Here is a 19,197-nt window from a genome sequence, read left to right on the forward strand (position 1 = left end):
TTGGGTTAAAGATCATCCAGTTCCATCCCCTGCCTTGGAAGGGGCACCTTCCACCAGCCCAGGTTGTTCCAACCTGGCCTTGGACACTCCCAGGGATCCAGGGGCAGCCACAGCTTCTCTGGGAAATCCAGTCCAGCCCCTCCCCACCCTCCCAGCCAGCAATTCCTTCCCAATCTCCCATCTGTCCCTGCCCTCTGGTGCTGGGAAGCCATTCCCTGTGTCCTGTCCCTCCAGGCCTTGTCCCCAGTCCCTCTCCAGCTCTCCTGGAGCCCCTTTAGGCCCTGCAAGGGGCTCTCAGGTCTCCCTGGAGCCTTCTCTTCTCCAGGATGAACATTCCCAGCTCTCCCAGTGTGGGGTTCTCATTAAATTTAATAATAAGAAGTGCAACGATAGCTTCTCACAGGGGTGATCTCTTCCCTCTCCCTGCCACAGTCACGGGAGCTCTTGACCAGTTGGGATGAATTTCTCAAAGAGTTCTGGTTGTGCTTGTGCAACAAGTGGGGAGGGATTTGGGCCCACGTCACGTTTGAACAGTTCTGGATTAAGCGCTAATGAAACCATGATGAATCTGGGGTTGAGGATCTGCCTGTTCCTGTTTGAGGTTGTATTCCATGATTTCAAAGCTTGAGCTGACAGTCACAGAGTCGTGGAATAACTTAGATTGGAATCCTTTAGGATTGAGCCCAACTGTTCCCCAGCACTGCTGAGGCCACCACTGCCCCATGTCCCCAAGTGCCACATCCACAGGGATTTGAAATCCCTCCAGGGATGGATGGGGACTCCACCCCTGCCCTGGGCAGCCCCTTCCAATGCTTAACCACCCTTTCCATGAAGAGATTTTCCCCAATATCCATCCTGGGCTGTTCCTCCTCCTCCTGTCCCTGTTCCGTGGGAGCAGAGCCCGATTCCCACCCAGCTCCCTCCTCCTGGCAGGGAATTGCAGAGCCAGAAGGTCCCCCCTGAGCCTCCTTTTCTCCAGGCTGGCCAATATGAGCCCAAAAACATCGAAGGCAAAGCGTCCTTTTTAACACCACGGTGCAGAAAAACGATATTTTCTGTTAATATTTGCACCATCTGAAATGCTCAGAGATGAAATTTTAGGACAGATATTCAGAATGTGGTTATTGTGACTGTCAGGAGCAGCTCCTGTCACCTGCAGTGTGCAAAGTCTTACCTGAGAAGAGAATAATGTTTTTAATGAGCGAACAGTGGCAGAAAATCACTTCAGTTTAGAACTTTTTTGAGTTGTCTGAGACTCTGGTGAAGGACAAGGCGTGGCCTTTGAGGTGATTTGTTTCTCTCTCCCTGTCCTGAGTTACATTTTTGCCCAATCAGATGAATTTGAGGTCATTCCTCTGGAACCACGCAGGAGAAATCCCCATTTCACACCTCTGGACCCTCAGTGCAGCTTCCACTCGTTTTCCTGACGTCTTTTGCAATCCCTCAGCAACTCCTGTGATTTCCAGGCACGGCTTTCCACGGCACATGCAGCCTGGTTGCTCGTTAAATATTGAAACTCAGCACTCAGAGAACGTTATCCCCTCATTAATATTGCAGCTGGATTGTTCCAAACGTTTTGGGAATGTTGTGCAAGCCTGTCAGAAATCATGAATGGACTCGCTGGTGCCCAAGGAAGCAAAAAAAACCCCGTTGAATCCTCTGCAGTGTAAACATCTGGTGTTTTATCTCCACTTGGAGTCAGTTTTTGGGTGCTATGGAACTGATACCTCCTTGGGTTTTTCCATAATTCATCGGGCACAGGATGATTTTTCCTGCTGGGGGGCTTTGGAACGGGAAATATTCAGATTTTGCTGGCTCGGTGGGAATGAAAAACGACACGGTTCACGCTTTAGACGTGGGTGAGTTTATCTTGGAAAGCCACAGATCCATCAGATTGTGCAGCTTGGAGACTGTAATAGAGATAAAACAACTGGCAAGCGATGGTTTCCCTGGAAAAAACAGCAAAAGGAAAATGTTTTAGGCTTTGATGGCGCAATAAATTCCCAATGTCCGGAAATGAGGGCTGAAAATGCCATTTTCTCTGTCTTTTTTCAGTATATTATTGTTTGCCAAGTTTAGATTTTACAGACTCTTGATTAATGTAGAATAAACCATGGAGTGGCCATCACAAACCTGATATTTTTTAGCTTTTCTCAGTGTGTTGCTGTTGTTTGTGAATTAAAAGGTGCTTTTTCCTTAATTAACACCTGCAGGTGTTTTTCAAGAAGAACAGAAATGGGTATTTTGAAGTAAACAAAGGAGGGAATTCTGGATTTCAGAATTAAATTAAGTCATCTTGTTATTGTGGCTGACATGGGTCATGCTGTGCAGGGTGAGAATCCCATCTCATAAATCCACATGGTAAAAAGAACAGTTTTTCTTCTCTTGAGCTTAATTAAAAAATGGATCTGCAAAGGATGAAAACTTCGAGTTTTCCTCCAAGTTTTATCTTTCCTTTCCTTAGAGTGGGTTTTTGGATTTCTGCAGATCCAGAAAACAGAGTTCCTGGCCCATCAGAGAAGCTTTCTGGTGTGGTTCTTAAACTTCTAAATTTCAAATTCTAATTACTAATTGGAGAGTGGAGCCTTCTCTTACCTTGCTGGCCCTGCTAATAATGCCAGTTATTAATTGTAAGTCGTTACTTAATTGAGAAATGATTTTCCCCGTGGTTTTTGCTTTGTATGATCGTGGTGTTGTTGTTCCCCAGCTCTGGAAAGACAGGGAATGACTGGAGCAGGTCCGTGGAGGGGCTGCCAAGATGGTGAAGGGACTGAGGGAGCTGAGGCTCTTCAGCTTCCAGCAGGGAATCTCATCAGGGTCCATCAGTATCTGAGGGGAGGTGGAATCCTGTCCGTGGAGCCCGGTGACAGGACAAGGAGTGATTCCACAAACGGGGACACAGCAAGTTCCATCTGAATATGAGGAGAAGCTTCCTCAGTTTGAGGGTGACAAAGCACGGGAAGAGCTGCCCAGAGGGGTTGTGGAGTCTCCTTCCCTGGGGATGTACAAACCCATGGGATCACAGACTCACTGAGGGGGAAAAAGAGCTCTGACCCCCACCTTGTCCCCCAGCCCAGAGCACTGAGTGCCACATCCAGGCCTTCCTTGGACACCTCCAGGGATGGGGGCTCCAAACCTAAACAATTGAAATTACTGTTTTTGGTTTTTTTTCCCATGGTGCTTGTGATGCTCCAGCAGATCTGTTGGATGAGTGTGGTGTCCTGGCTGGGTGCTCCCTCCTGTCTGCTTGGGGACAGTGGTTTTGGCTTGGAGATGAGCTTCAGACGTGGTTGGAATGGAGGTTTTAGTCACATTCGGTCTCTACCTCTCGCCCACATCTCCACAAATCCAAATCTAACAGAAAGCGGCTTACATGTTTACGATGGAGCATCTTTCAGAACTCTTCCTCACCTGTCTGTTGGTGCAGCTGCTCCTTGAGGGTCGTGCTGGGTTTGTGTTCAGGCCGAACGGGATCTGATTTAGGTGGAACGTGCCCCGAGCGTCGCGGCGATTGAAGCGACTCGAGGGCTAAACCAGTCCCAGATTTTGCCTCAGAGCGGAACCCGAATATGAAAACACGATGACAAAACCACTCCTTTTGCCTCTCTGAGAGACACAAATCTTGTGAGATCCCCAGATCAGGATTTACTCGGCCTCTCACCAGAAGTGCCAGTCCATAAATTTTCTTAGGGCAGTAACTCAGCAGCGCTGAAGTTCCTAATGATGGAGCTGTGGGAAAAAAGCAGGAGCTGTTGCCTTTCTGTGTGTGATTTTTTTGTGCCACAAAGCAGTTGAGAGCATGAAATAGTGACGGGTGTCGAGCCAGACCTTAACTGGGGGTGGTTCCTGATGCTTTATGTGTGTTTTTATGTTTTCCAGGGGAGAAGTGACTGCCCCGCAAATCACACGTGGTTAAATCAGCCACTGAACACTCCTTAGAACGGTGTTTCGTAATTATTATTTAGGAGGGTTTTATTCAAACTGTCACTTGTGGAGGAAGATGTAGAGCCTGGAGCCTTCTCTGCTGCCTCAGCACCTTTTTCTTTTTTGTTTTTTTAAACCCTTTTTCTGTGCAAATGAGCAGCGAAACACGGGCTGTCAGTGGAGTTCTGTGCTCAAACAGGACGACCGTTAACCTGAGCCTTTATGTGATATAGCTTGTAATTAAAATTCATATAAAAATATATATTTAAATATAATATTATGTACATATAAATCTAGTTATAATATTTATAATATATTATATAAATATATAAATACATATAATTTATATATACTATTATAATATTCAATTACAAGATATATATATATATAGAGAGAGAGAGATGTCTTCTATATCTTGTAATTTAAAATATCACTTTAAACAGCCCATTCCTGTGGAATTCTTGGAGCAGTGGTGCTGACAAGTTGGGCTGTTTAACTCCTTACAAATTGCAGGTGTGCCTCTATTTCTTTTATTTCTTTTATTTTTCCTTTATTTACTTTATTTTATTTTATTTTCCTTTATTTTATTTTCCTTTTATTTATTTTATTTTCCTTTTATTAATTTATTTTACTTTATTTTATTTTCCTTTTATTTTATTTATTTTTTTTTTTTACAATTTATTTTGCTGATGTTTGCCTTTTCTTCAGCACCAGCACGTGCTGGATGCCAGGAAAATGAATTTATGATGTCAAGGAAACAGGTTGATATGGTTGAGTATTTGCCACGAGGAGGATCTGCCTCTGTTTGTTCCATTAAGCTCCAACAGGCCACTCAATTATGTAACTCAAATAAATGAAAATTACTTCAAAATCCTGCTTATTTTTAGCTGAAAACTCTGCTGAATTTCAATCACTTGAGATGGGTGTTTAGGTTTTTGGTGTGTTTTTTTTTGGTGTGAATAAAAGCTGCCCTAAATGAAAGTTCAGTGAATGCTCCAGGAATTTACCTACTTATTATTGTGTCGTGTGGGTACAATCCTGGTCACACAAATCAGAATAAATTGATTAAAAAAAAAAGACTTGAAATTTTTGCTTTAAGGTGCAAGGCAGTCTGGGGCGTTTCCAAAAGACTTAAAATCCCTTTTTGGCCTAAATGGCATAAAATTTGCCAGTGAAATCGTGTGATTTTCTTTCCAATTCACAATTCCAGAGGCAAGGAAGAGGAGGAGGAGACTTGAGAATATGGGAATAACGTGCCAAGAATTAGATGTAAACACCTAATCAGGTGTAAAGAAGAATTAGATGTAAAGGTCTAATTCTCAGTGGGTCTGTTTGGTTGTTTTTTCTTGGTTCGGTTTGTTTGTTTGGTTTGGTTTTTAATTTTTAGTTTTAATTTTGGAGTTTGCGACCTGGCTGGACTTCTCAGATATTTTATGTGTTAAATACATTTCACCTCCTTTAATCACTGGCAGGTCCAGCATGCACGAAGAAGAGGCGTTTTTAGGGGAAAGCCACTTGCAGGAAGTCCAATCCAGGAAGGATGAGGAAGGATCTTCCCTCAGCCTCAGGAAACGCTCGATGCCTTCTCTGTCTCTCGCCAGGAAAAGCTGCCGAGGCTTCTATTTTGACATATTTTTTTTCCTTTTTAGACAAAACACGATGTCTCCGATCCAAAAGACAAGCAGCATGTTTTGACTGTGCCATTGATTGCAGGAAGGATTTGTTATGTCAATCCCACTGGAATAATTTGGGGGGGACCTTGGGAAATCACTTAATGGAATTGGGTCCGTGTCTGCATAATCTGACTTTCCTTTTTTTTTTCTCTTTCTTGCTGGAGTAATTGAAGATGCAGCTTAATAAACTTTTCATAAAGATTCCCAGTTGGTTGCAGCCTTTCAGGGGGCTTGGAGCTGAGCACAGAACTAATACATCCCGTAATTGTCTTTTTTTTTCCTTCCCCACCTCACTTAAATCCGTTCCCCGGGGAGGAATGTAATGTGCTCTAATGCTGGTACCTTTTACAAAGTGACCCCCACTCATTAGGATTTCTTCTCCAGAACTCCCCTGACAACACATAAATGCACTGAGAATACTTAAGCTTCTTCTCCATCAGTCTTTTTTTTTTTTTTTTAAATAAAATCTCTTTAAAACCTGGAATTTCACACTGCCATTACTGCAGAGTTCCCCGGTGCTGACTCCGTGCCGGTGTCACCACGCTCAGCGCGACAGATGAATTTGACTCACTAGAGCAGTTCATTTCTGTGTATTTTCCTGAAAATCAGGTGCTGTGTGCTGGCCTCCTGCACCACAGCGAAGATTTCAAATGTGTTTATGGTCTTTTTTAACTCTGTTGCAACAAGTTCAAGAACTGTTTTCATCTCGTGCTCTCAGAGGTTGGTTGTGGTGGTTGGATGGTTTTGGGAGAGAGGTGCAGGAGTTGGGTTTCTGGGGTGTTTAGAGGTAGGAAAGCACCATCCCAGTGCAGAAAAGCTTTTAGCTGGGAACTGGTGGGAAAAGGAAGGATTTCCCTGGAAAAGAAGATTCCTTAAAACCAGGAAAAAACCCCAACCAACCAGCAGAGAGCTCTGGGTGTGTTCTTGTCACTTAAAACCACATCTTCACAAGGCTCTTGAATGAGTTGTGTTTTTATATGATTTAATAAATAGCGATCCTCAGACTTGGAACTTTCGGATTTGGACAGTTATATCTGAGATGGAAAACCTCTGGAATTCCTAGTGGAAAACCTCTGGAATTCCTTTTGGATAAACCTCTGGAATTCCTAGATAAACCTCTGGAATTCCCAGTGGATGTTTGTGTTTTGGCGCTTTGAGAAACCGCCAGTAATTCAATCCCGCCACTGGAACAAACTTAAAATCCTTTCAAATCCCACTTGGAAAACGCACCTCCCCTTTCCCTCCACCTTCTGCAGGTTGAAACAGGAGCAGATGTTCGTTCGGGATGAGTTTGGGAAGCTGCTGGAGCGAGAGAGGATCTCCTCGAACGAGCACCTGACCCGCGCCATCCTCCGCGAGCGGGCGGCCACCGAGGAGGAGCGGCAGAAGGCCCAGCGCTTTGTAAGTGCTCCAGCCCCTCCAGAACCCTCAGATCCGTCCTGGAATTGTCTCTTCAGGTTCATTGGGAGCAGAGGAAAGAGGTGGAAGGAGGGGAGGGTGGGTAGAAGGTGCAATATCTCTTGGTTCCTTCTTTTCTCTTTATGGCTGCGTCGCTTTATTTTCAGTCGGATCTCTCTGTTTTAAGAGCTCTTGCTGATTGTTTCGAACCTTGGATCCGGATCAGAGGGAAAACTGTGTGTCAGAGGATGGTATTCCGTTAGAGCAGACGGATGAAAACGTCCTGACGAGGAAGTTGGAACATATGGTGGGCTGTTTTCCCTTGGAAAACTGACATTACGCGTTTCAAATGTCTGACAGATTTATAAATTGGTGTACACGGCGCTTAACTTGCTGTGTGGAGTCTCTGTTGGCTCTGGGGACAATAATCATTATTCTCTGAGGAATAATGCCTGAAAAATCTAGAGATGCTTGAGCATAAATAGGAAACCAATTGGTATTTCCAGGGAAAAATTGAAAATATTGCATGAGCGTTCCTATGAAAATAAAAGGGATTGCTGATGTCAGCAACTAATCTGGACTAAAATCCACGTGTTTTCAGGTTTACAGGTTGGTAATTTAGCACTCAGTCACCTCAATAAGCAATGGCTTTATCCGTGGTGTGTGAGTACAAATCTGTTCTTATTTTCCAAGTAGGAACCAAATCTGTTGTTATTTTTCCAAATCCCAGCTGAAACCCCAACCAGTTTCCCCTCACTGTTGACATCTTTTCCAGCCCTTTCTCGGTGCTCTTTCACCCCTGTGGTGACGTTTTGGGTGAAGAATAATTTCAGTGTTGTAAACAAATATTTGGCCATTTTAACAAAGGAAAATGGAGAGGAATTATAACCAAGATACAGCCTTAGTTTAATGCCTTAAACCTTTATATTCTCAATATTATGGGGGAGAGAGAAGGGGTTTGTGGCCTTGAGCTCCTGAGGAGCTGAAGATTTATAATGGGGACTATTATTTGCATAATTACTGAGGGGTTTGGAGCTTTTTTTTTGTTACTAATGCTGCAGATTTGTCATTTCCACCGTGGCTGCTCATTCTTTGAAGAAGGTAACAAAGCAGCAAGAAAGTTTTGTCTGTTTTTTTTCTTTACAATTGGCCTAAATATGAAAATATTGAGTAATTCTCACTGGGTTGCAAATCCTTTCTATGAGTTTCCTCCTTTATTTTCCTCTACCTGGTCAGATTTTTATTTTTATTCCTTTGGCTTCATTTCTCATGCTCCCTGTGTATTTGTTTCTTGTGTCCAAGCTGGATTTAATAATCTGTAACATGAGGAACGTGTCTCTCTGTGCCCTTTGTCGGGCACAGGGAGTAATTCTGTGTTCTGGTCGAGCGCTGCTGCAGGTTGGTCTTTTATGTGGCCCACATTTGATTTGTCAGACTCTTTCTGGAGGAGAAAAAAAAAAAGAGTGTTCCTGAAATGTCAGTAGCAAAATAAATTCCTTGCTGCTGCTGAGTTGTTTTAAACAGTGCAAAGGAAAAAGAAATTATGGTTAGAAAGGAAGAATTTTTGCTTTTCCTTGTACAAAGGGTGCTAATTCAGCTTTAATAAGTAGACATCAAATTGTTAGGTTGGAGTCGTATTTCCCATTCTTAAACAATTTTAACTCCAGTTGCTGCTTATAATTGCAGAGAGAAGTAATTTAAGAGTGTTAAACATCCCAAAAGTTAGAATTAGCTCTTCATACAAATGGAAAAAAATGGATTAAATGGTCTCTTTGTACCTGAATTACTTCTGTGCTGTGTAAGCTGGCCCAGCACGTTGTGGGCTGGTGGGATGTCAGCTCCCTCAGAAACACTTTTTGGGGAGATCTGAAGGGTTGCAAACCACTTAATTCTGATGTTTGTGCCAGCCAAGGCAGAAATGTTATGATTTAGAGCAGAATTTGCAGACTGGGATCCAAAGCTTGGAAGTCCCTCGTGGAGTCAGTGCAGGGATTTAATCAACTGTTGCTGCTCAATTCAGCAGAAATCAAGGTGGCTGCTTTGATTCCTTTATTAAAGCCTTCCCATGTCGTCGTCTTGGGGTATTTTGGACATAATTAAACTTTCCTGACCTGGCAGGAGTGAGGGTGGGGCAGGGTTAGATGAGGGATTGGGAAGGAATTGCTGGCTGGGAGGGGCTGGACTGGATTTGCCAGAGAAGCTGTGGCTGCCCCTGGATCCCTGGGAGTGTCCAAGGCCAGGCTGGACCAACCTGGGATAGTGGGAGGTGTCGTGGTTGGACCTGGCTGATCTTTGGGGTCCCTTCCAACCCAAACCATCCTGGAATTCTCTGATTGAGGCAACCCTTCAATTTACTGTTCACAGAACTTCCTGAACTGGCCTTGCCACCAAGGGGGTGTTTTTGTACTCTTAGATTTACTTACTTTATAGATGTGACATTTGCAAAGTAATTCTGAGTGGTTTTACTGAAGGACAGAGTGAACTGCCTGTACCACTGCAACTGCTCAAAAATACTGCTTTTTTCCCACCCCTCCTTTAGCATCTAATGGCATTTTTTTCTGCCCTTCCCTCTGTAAAGAGGATTTTAGAATAAATCAAGCCTTTAATTTCAGTGCAGCCATAAAACAATTTTGGTTCTGGTCCTTATGATCACTCCAAAAGCTGCTTGTGTTATTTTATTCACCCAGACAGGAGTCCTGCTCTTTAACATATTTAGCAGTGGAGATTTTTGCTAAAAAAAAAGAAATAAAAATAATCTCCAATCATAAATAATTTGTACCAATAAAAAAATCAGTGCCAAATCCAAAAATTGTGACTGGTTGAGTGGAGTGGCTTTAAATGTGGTGGCTTTGCCATAAAGTGTTTATTGATGTCCCATCACTTGAGTCGTTATGGGAGTCGGGGGGAGAATGGGGAGTAAAAAACCTCAATGTTTACTCAATATTTACAGAGCACCTGTTGTATTTCCAGCTCCCTCTAATGACCTGGACTTCCCTGTGAACGTTTGCTTCAGTGTCTGGGCTGAAATGAGTTGTCATTAGGACCCTGCCTGTCAGAAAATGGTTTTTATTGAGCTGCCAGTGACATTAAAGTCCCATTTCCCTTTGAAGAGGCCCAGAAATATTGCCCTGTAACCACAACATTCCAATTTGATTACTGCTACCATTAGGAATCCGTGTCCTTACTAAAGCAATTGTAACTATTTCCCTGTGTGTTCCAGCACCTGTTGGAGAGGCAGATCTGGTGGAGCTCAGCTATCTTTGGGTTCTGCAAATCATTTTCCACACCAGGATTTCTATTAATCAATTCCTTGTTAAGAAAAAAAAAAAACACAACAAAAAACATACCCAAATAGAATCAATCTGGTAGAAGTATCCTTATATTAAAACACATTTTTTTAGCCCTTCAGCTCACTGTGATAATCTGATTTTTGGCTGTTTTCTCCTGTTTGAGGTGTAAAACCCAGGTGTGAGCTTTGCTTTTGGGCTGCCTTTCCTCTGCCTGTCCTCTCTTCGTTACCCCTGCCAAGAGGAGGATCCCTATTTTCCATAACCAGATCATTCCCTGACCCTTCCTGCTCCTTCCCAACCCTATTTTAAGGATGACTTCCCTGGAAAACACCAGGGGGGAAGAACCACTAAGTGAGTTAAAAGGCCTTAGTTCTCAGGAGTAAGAGCCTGTTTTGCAAACCTGCATTTATTTATTTATTGCACACCTCATTTAGCTCATTCATCATTTTAATAGGAAAAAAAACAAAAGAATCTTTTTAGATGGTTCTGAAATAATTTGAAGTGAACTCCACAGCCTGAGGCAAGACAGGATTGCTTCCTGCAGGGGAAGTACAGCGGGAGCAGGGCTTGGAATTCACAATTTAGGGGGGGAAAAAATCCTGAAGGCTCCTGTTTGAACGTGGGATTTCAGGTTTGGGAACCATGTGATGCAAAATTAAATCTGCTGACAGTTGTTTCCTTTCTCACTGTTCAATTTTATAATTTAGGAAGCGGAATTTTTTATGAAACCTCTTTAAAATTTGAGATTCTGGGGGTTTTAAGTACATGCACATGGTTATTTTTGCCTTGTTCTGTTGTACTTGTGGCTTAAAAAAGCAGTTTTATCTGCATCAAATAATCTTTTTGCATCTTGTAAATGGGTAAAAAGCACTTGCTTTGGGCCATTCCCGTTGTAGGATCCAGGAGGAAGAGGTTATTTTGGAATGCTGAGGGTGTGATCTGTGTTTCTGTTGTGTGTTTGGTTCTTGGGGAGAGAGGTTTGGTTGCTTTTTGGAGAAGGAATTGGGATAAAATCCACAGGTTGTTCACACCTGGAAAACACACAACTCACCCTCCCTCTTTTTTGGGCATTTCCACTGGAGCAATAAAGGGTTGGGGTTGGAAATTCGAGGTGTTTGGGATAGAAATCTTGTCTTTCTTGTCTTTCCTGGGGCCTTAAATAGATGTGAAATCCACTGGATGAGCAAGAAACCGCTGCTGTTCAAATACAGATGGTGAATAATTTTTTTTCCAGATCTTTGGGAGTCGTGAGTGATTTTCTCACCTGGACAAATACACATTTGCCTTGGAGAAAAGGCAAAGAGTTGCCACCTAAAATGGCTTTATTGATAAGTGAACGATTTTCCCCCCATCTTGATGGAGTTAAAGAGTAAAAACAATCTCAGGTAGCCTTTGGGTGATGGCACTTTCGGTGCTGGAGGTGAAGCCAATGTTTTATTTCCTCTCTCAAACTGCCTGTGAAGCAGGAGATGTTGCCATTTATTTCCCCCCACGTCTCTCTTCTCAAAATGTCCATTCTGACATTTCAAATATTTGTTTCAGTGCAACAACAGAAATGATTTCCTCCTTCCCTCAGTTTTGCACTTGCAACACGTTATGGATGGATTTTTTTTTTTAATTTTTTATTTTTTTGGGGGGGATCATTTTTGTATGTAACAATTAATTGCCTTTTTTTGTTAAAACCCCCCCCTTTCTATGTCAAAGTTTGACAGACAGGAAAAAAAACCAAACCACAGTAGGGAGGAAATTTTGAAGGCGAGCAAAGCACCCGAAACGAGCATTTCTTCTCCTCTAAGATCCCTTTCTGAAGGGTGAGAGGGACGTGCTGTGATAGTCAGGCAGCATTTTAAAGCCTGTTATTTTTTTTTTTAATCCCTCCCCAGCAAACCCTGAGATGTTTGACAGGAGCAGAATTAATCACCGTGTTCTCTCAGCGCCCAGATGAAGATCTAGCGCTTTACAAAGCCTGCTGCTCCATCAATTTGTTCTTTGGGTGGAATTCAAATGGAGTTCATTTTTATGGATTCCACTGCATAATCCCCCCTGCTCCCTCCTCCCCCCATTCATTAACCAATTTGTTCGTGCTACTCCCTTTTTTTATTGAATGGGAACAAAATTGCCGGGCTGTCTTCCCAAATGAATGTCATCATTCCTTGTCATGCACGGGCAAAAAAAAAAAAAGTCGGGATAATAATCCTTTTTTTTTTTACCTCCACCTCCCCTCTTCCAGGGAGGAGTTTTGTTTCTGCCCTCAGGACTCCCTGAAAGGGATGTTTTAAGTGAGGTTCTCCTGGAGCTTTGAGGGCGGTGCTGGCCTGGGAACATCCCAATCCAGGCTCCTTTTTTTGATTATTCCTGGATGTCCTACCGGTTTTGTGACACCAAAAAAACCATCTGACACCAAATCAAAGCCTTGTCCTTGGACAGGACATGGTACAGATCCAGGCAAGGGACTAAAACACGTTCATTTGACTCAAGTCTTGGAACAAAGCACAAAAAAGGCTCCTCCATTCCAACAAAACAATTTGAGACTCTTCCTCTGACTTTCATTCAATATTCAGATAATTCAGTATTTCTTTGCTCTCACATCAAGGTAATTTTGGCTGGGGATGTATTTCTTGTGTCCCTCCTTTAGAGTGTTCTTTTACCATCCTTATTTTGGGATGAATTAGAAGACTGAGGAGAGAAGAAAGGTTGTTTGGGGAACAGAGGGTATGGGAATTAGGAGATTTATTTTACTGGTGTTTTCAGGAGTGGCTGAGGTCACTTGGTCTGTCCAGCCTGGAGAAGAGCCTGAGGGGAGACTCTTTTAAACATCATTTTACATTTCTGATGCAATTTAAAGGGGTTTTTAAAGTCTTTTCCTATCAGGATCCCACTGGATGTCTGGGATTTCTGGAGATGCTCAAGCGTTGTAGCTGCAGGTGCTGAGGTTTCTAAAGCAGGTGCACACAAATCCAAATAAACAGGGTGTTTCAGGGAGTGGAATAGGATGTCATGTGAAGTTTGTGGAGTTTTTAATATGAATCCTAATAATTTATTTTCTTTCTGTCTGTATTTCCTGTGTGATCTGTTCTGTGGTAGGTTTATTGCCTGGAGGGAAAACCAGTTTGCCTCCTGCTTTTTTTTTTTTTTTTTTCCCAAGGGAAGAGCGTAAAGTGTAAGAGTTAATAAATTTGGGATGTTAAAAACGCCATTTTATTTCGGTAATAAAAGTTATTCTCTTGACAGCCCAACCCCTCTGGAGGCTGAGGGCTCTTTAATTGCAGTGTGTCAGCTCGGTGCAGGAAGGGGGAGTTTGTAGCTGCAAATTCCACCTCTCCTTCCAGGAATTGTGGCGATGACAGCCTCGGTTGTACCGTTTTTGTGTGTTCTGCTCTCTCCTCCCCCCAGGGTGTGGGTTTGGAGAAGCTTATTTGTCGCTCTCAATTAAAAAAAAAAAAGAAAATTATACTTTGATTTATAGAAATCTTGTAGGGAATGGAAGAAAAGGATATGAGAGAGTTATCCCAACAAAGATTTTCGGGAAGCCTTGGCAGGAGAAGGTGATGATACTTCCTGTTGCATTACTTTTAGGAACTTGTGATGCTGGAGGACCCTCCCCTCTGTTGGTGCAGGAAGATGCTGCAGTGCCTTTTGGTTTTGTTTCTTTTTTTAATAGATGCCTGAATTCAGAACACGTTTCGACCGAAATAAATAAATAACTCAAATTCATTACTCCTCATTTTCCTAATTATCCTGCAGATAAACAGTGGGGATCGTGACATTAAGACAAGTAAGTGGTTTATGAGTTTTTTTGCTTCAGAGGAAGCAGCAAGTCTTGCTGTTCCCCCTTTTTTCCCCCCTTGGGCTGTGCAGGGGAAATAAATGAGGCGGTCCAGGGGAGTTTCTGATGGATGGTTAATGGGGCTGTGCCTCCTTCCTGCAGCAGCTGCCACAATTCCGACTCATTAGCACACCCTTAATGGTTGCATCCCCAAATCACCTCCACCAGGGCATCCAGAATCCAGCCAGGCAGAAAGCCATGACTTTGAAAGAGGAGTTTCAGGTGCAGGGGTGGGGGGATGGTTTTGGCAGCGTGTGATGTGAATGGGAGAGCAGATTGGAACGAGTTCATTTTGGAGGGCACAGGTTGCCTTTCAGCCTTCTTTTGTGACCTCATATGTGTCCTTAAGCTGTGAATAACCCAAGGAGGGCACTTCTCCAGCCTTTTGCTGGGTGGGTTCTGCCCTTGGAGCCAGAAAGGCTGCTCAGGAATCTTCTCAGAGGGAAGATAATCACTGCATGAAACAATGACAAGTCATTTCTGGTGGTAAGACAACCGAAATATTCACACATACCGGATATTCGAGCTGTGACATCAAGGCTCTCAGCAATGACTTCAGGTACTTAATGTTTTGGTGTGAGGAGACACTTCTGTAGGAGATCTGTATTGTTTTTTTTTTAATGCTCTGAAGGAAGGCAAGAGGATCCTGCGAGGAAGGATAATGGGGGAGGTTGTTTCTACCTCCATAAAGGGGCTTCTTCCAAGAAGTTCTCAGATCAGGTCACCTGGATCTTTTATTTTACGCTGTAGCAACTCATGTAATATTTTAATTTTCCTTCTCACTTTTTATCTGCATGAGGAAAAAAAAAACAACCAACCAAAAACCAACCTTGTGGTTGCTTCTTTTGAAAGTAATGACGTGGGAAGAGGATCCTGAACTCGGGAAAACCGTTCCTTGAAGGTGTTACCTGCGAGTGAGCGAAGGCACGGCACAAAAAACCAGTGCCTGTCGTGTTGTCCTGTGCTTTACTGTGTCCTAAAAGTCACTTTTGGGTTTTTAGCTGGACAGACTTTGACCTGGAGGAAAATGAGGGGATGTTGACCCTCAGCATGTCCCTCATCTGAGGGAGGGGGACATCCAGAGGGACCTGGACGAGCTCGGGAGGAGGGATGTGGGAATCTCGTGGTGTTCAGCAAGGCCAAGGCCCAGCAGGATGATCAGAGGGATGGGGCAGCTCTGCTGGGAAGAGGAAAGAACTTGGGAGGATTGGGATTGTTCAGCCTGGAGGAGAAAAAAGGCTTTGGGGTGACGTAGTTGGGGCCTTGCAGTGCCTGAAGGGATCGGCAGGGAAGATGGAGAGAGACTATTGCTGATGGCCTGGAGGGACAGCACACAGGGAATGGCTTCCCACTGCCAGAGGGATGTTGGGAAGGAATTGCTGGCTGGGAGGGTGGGGAGGGGCTGGACTGGATTTCCCAGAGAAGCTGTGGCTGCCCCTGGATCCCTGGGAGTGTCCAAGGCCAGGTTGGATCAACCTGGGATAGTGGGAGGTGTCCCTGCCCGTGGCAGGGGGTGGCACTGGATGGTCTTTAAGGTCCCTTCCAACCCAAACCATCCTGGAATTCTCTGATTAAGGCAACCCTTCAATTTACTATTCACAAGTTTTCTTTCTTGCTTTCTACATCGCTCTCCAGCGCTGGCAATTTTATTCCCATATTCCTGTTTGTTTTGGAGGCTCATGGAAAGATGAAGCCTTTCTAGGAGAGTGACTTGATCTTCCAGCAGGAAAGCTGGTGGTCAGGATCCATCAGGGGTAAATGCAGGTGAGGGGTTTGTTGCCTGCAGGAACAAGAGAAGTTCTGGAAGATGAGCGTGAAGAATCCTGATACAAACTGATAGTGGTCCAGGGCTGGGCAACATTCCCATTAATAGGACAATTTTCATTTACTGGACAAAGCAGACTCCAAGAAAACTTTCAGTGCCTTTTATGAGCAGTGGTTAAATAGTTCTGAGGGTGGATGTTATTAATTTAGAGGGATATTCTGAATTTCTGGCTTGAAACGTGCTGGTTGCAACCCAGCCATGGGAGAACTTGGAGCAGCCTGGGATAGTGGGAGGTGTCCCTGCCCCTGGCAGGGGGTGGAGTGAGATGAGGGTCCCTTCCAACCCAAATTCTGTGATTCTTTAACTGAAATTTTGCTTGGGTTGGTCTTGATTTCCCTGCTCTGAGCTCTCTTTGTAAGGCTGTGAGATGAAGTGTTAATTTACCTGAGAGTGCTATAAATGACCTTTTTTTTAATCCAGTGTTTCAGGTTGGTGGGTTTTAATTTTGGAGGGCTGCAGCATTCCGTTGGATGTGGGATGTGATGGAAAAAGCTGGAATTATCTGTTCAGGGAGTGCTGACAAGGCCCCAGAAAGGGCAAAGGTGATAAAGAAGTGAGATTTAAAGATTGTGTAAACACAGAGTTTAGAGCTGAAAGGCAACAGATAAGAAATATCAGATAAAACAACTCTGAAATCGTGACTTTGCCATATTATTTTGTTTTGGTGTAGCTTTCTTGACTGTAATTTTCTCCTATTTTAAAAAACGACTCTCCCTTCTTCATCTTTCCCAAGTCCAGTGAAAGATAAATCAGTTCATATCTTTGGGAAATTTGGGAAGAGTGATGTGACTTCTTATTCCCTGTGAACTGCTGGGCAGACCCAGGACATCGTTGTGCCTTCTGCAGGTTGTCCTGAAGACACAAAGTAGTTTTAGCAGTTGGGAATTGTGTCAATCCCGATTTTGCACGGGGTCACATCTGGGTTTTAGTTCTTCTTTTTACATGTGGCTGTTTCTTTCCCCAAATTCTGTTCTTAAATTGCTTCCTTTGACGTGTTCCTGTCTGAACTTTTCCTGATATCTCAGCTCTTTCTCAAATCTGCTGCTCCTTCCCACCTCTGCCATCCCCTCCTCCTGCCTTCAGTCACCCCAGTTTTCATTTATATCCTTGTTTTTTCTTTCTTTTCCGTTTTTCTGTGACTTTCCACTCTTTTTTTCTCTCCCTGCAAAAGAACCACCACGTCCCTTTGTCCATGTTTTCGGGACAAACAGCTCCTTCCTGTGATTCCTTGGAGCTCTTTGTCCCCTTCTGATGTCTGCTGGTGGAAGGAATAATTGCAGATGGAATTCCCTAAAATCCCTGCGCTCCCAGGAGGACTTGGTGTGTTCTGTGAAACTGTGGAGGTCTCTCTGCTCTATTTTTTTGTGTTCTTGGGGTTTTTTTTTTGCCTCCCAGAAACTTATTATGGACATAAATGAATTTTAATTGGACTTTATTGGAGGTAGAAGGAGGAGGTGCCCTAAAACTGATGTGATGGGCTCCTCTTTCCTGGCAGACACCACATTCCTTGGATGCTCAAACTTCCCAGCAGAACAAAAGGAAACTTTTTATTATCAGTGAAGGGTTTTCTCTTATTTTTTTTAGCTCAGGCCCTCAGAAAAAGTGGAGATGAAGAGCTGTAGCATCTTTCTCTCTCTGCTTCTGCCACTGGAGCTTGAGGGTCTGTGGAGTGGAAAACGAATGGAATTTTGTTTTGTGGAGAGGATGACACGAGGCTTTTGTGCCGGTGGAACAATGAGGAGACACCTCCTTCTCTTCCCAGTAGTTTTCAGTGCAAGTCTGACCATAAATTGGAGGGGGAAAGAGGGAGATTCGTTCATAATTGCTCACAAAATCAGCTTTATTCATCGGCTTTGATTTCAAATTTGGCTAATTATGCAGAGCATGGCCGGCTCTAATTAGAGGAATTTTCAGTCTGTGCTAAGAAGTTTAGTATTTAAATCCTCTATTGTGTAGTGGCCTTGCTGGAAGCTTTTATCCAAGTTATCCCTGAACAGCCACTGGCAACACAGCAACAGTTTCCCTGCCTGCATTTTCTGGCAGTTCCAGGTGTAATCAGCTGTTCCAGAACTTTCCACCCTCAGGTCTCTTTGATATTTGTGAGAAATAGGTGCTTTCAGGATGTGGTTCTGACCTGTTTCAGTTTGGGAAGTGGATTATCCCGTGGCAGTGTCCATGTCTCTGTGAATCGGAGAGGCTTGAGGGGCCCCAGCTGAAATGTGGGTGTTACATTGTGTGGACAACTTAACTCAAATAAAGGGATAAAAGATAAAAATATGAGATCAAATGGAAAGGTAAATAAAATATATGAGTGAAAAGAGAAAATAAAAAACCCCTAAAAGATATAAATGTTAGAATGACACCTACATCTGTCATATAAAATCTGCTGATAATAAACCAGAAACATCCTGTAGTGGCAGGACAGGGAGCAGTGGTTTTAAACTGGAAGAGGATGGATTTAGATGGGATAAAAGGAGGATATTTTATATGATGAAGGTGGGCAGGCCCTGGCACAGGTTGCGCAGAGAAGCTGTGGCTGCCCCTGGATCCAGGGAAGTGTCCAAGGCCAGGTTGGACAGGGCTTGGAGCGACCTGGGCCAGTGGGAGTTGTCAGGGTTGGAACTGGATGATCTTCAGAGGTCCTTTCCAGCCCAAACCATTCCAGGATTTTATATCAGAACAATTTATTCTTCCTAACCATGTGTGAAGCATTGGTGGGAGTGACTGGTTGAACACTGGCTCCCCTTTTTCCTTCCTGATTCATCACCTGCTGATTTAAGGTTTTAACTGTTTGGTCCCAAAATCCCTTTGTTCCCGGGGGTGATCCCAAACTTCCACTCAATTCACACATTCCCTGAGAGTGGAGCACGTCCTGCAGGATTCTGGAGTGAGTGATTGTGGCCACAGGGGGAAATGAGAGTCGATTTTAGTGCAGCAGGGGTTTTAGTGCAGGTTCTCCTAGGAAACCTTCCTAAATTTCGGGAGGAACCGACAGCAGTCCCTGTGATTTACTGGAATTTGCAGCCGTTCAGCAGCGTGTGCTCAGCAGGGCGCTGTGATAGCACTTTAAGAGAGTAATAAAGAGGTTGTGTAAGTAATTCCTTTAAGTCAGAGTCGATACAGAACGATTTTAAACATCGTTGCATGTCACAGTTGTAAGTGGGTCGGGAACATCTCCGAGTGTGGAGCTGACAACAACGAAAAAAACCAGGACTTGTACCACTAGTGAGAAGGGGGAAAAAAAAAAAAAAAAGCTATTTT

General features: G+C 43.6%; 1 protein-coding gene across 4 annotated transcripts in view; it reads left to right on the forward strand.

Annotated features, from left to right (window-relative positions):
• CHCHD3 (coiled-coil-helix-coiled-coil-helix domain containing 3) overlaps window positions 1-19,197 on the forward strand; it is a 121,029-nt gene that overhangs the window by 24,355 nt on the left and 77,477 nt on the right. For all 4 annotated transcript variants that reach the window (XM_050325231.1, XM_050325232.1, XM_050325234.1 and 1 more), the window contains exon 4: window positions 6,854-6,998. In XM_050325231.1, the coding sequence (XP_050181188.1) occupies window positions 6,854-6,998 (145 nt within the window). The remainder of the gene's footprint in view (window positions 1-6,853; window positions 6,999-19,197) is intronic.

This window comes from Myiozetetes cayanensis, unplaced genomic scaffold (assembly GCF_022539395.1).
Source record: "Myiozetetes cayanensis isolate MyiCay16 unplaced genomic scaffold, myiCay2020 scf3, whole genome shotgun sequence".
Lineage (NCBI taxonomy): Eukaryota > Metazoa > Chordata > Aves > Passeriformes > Tyrannidae > Myiozetetes > Myiozetetes cayanensis.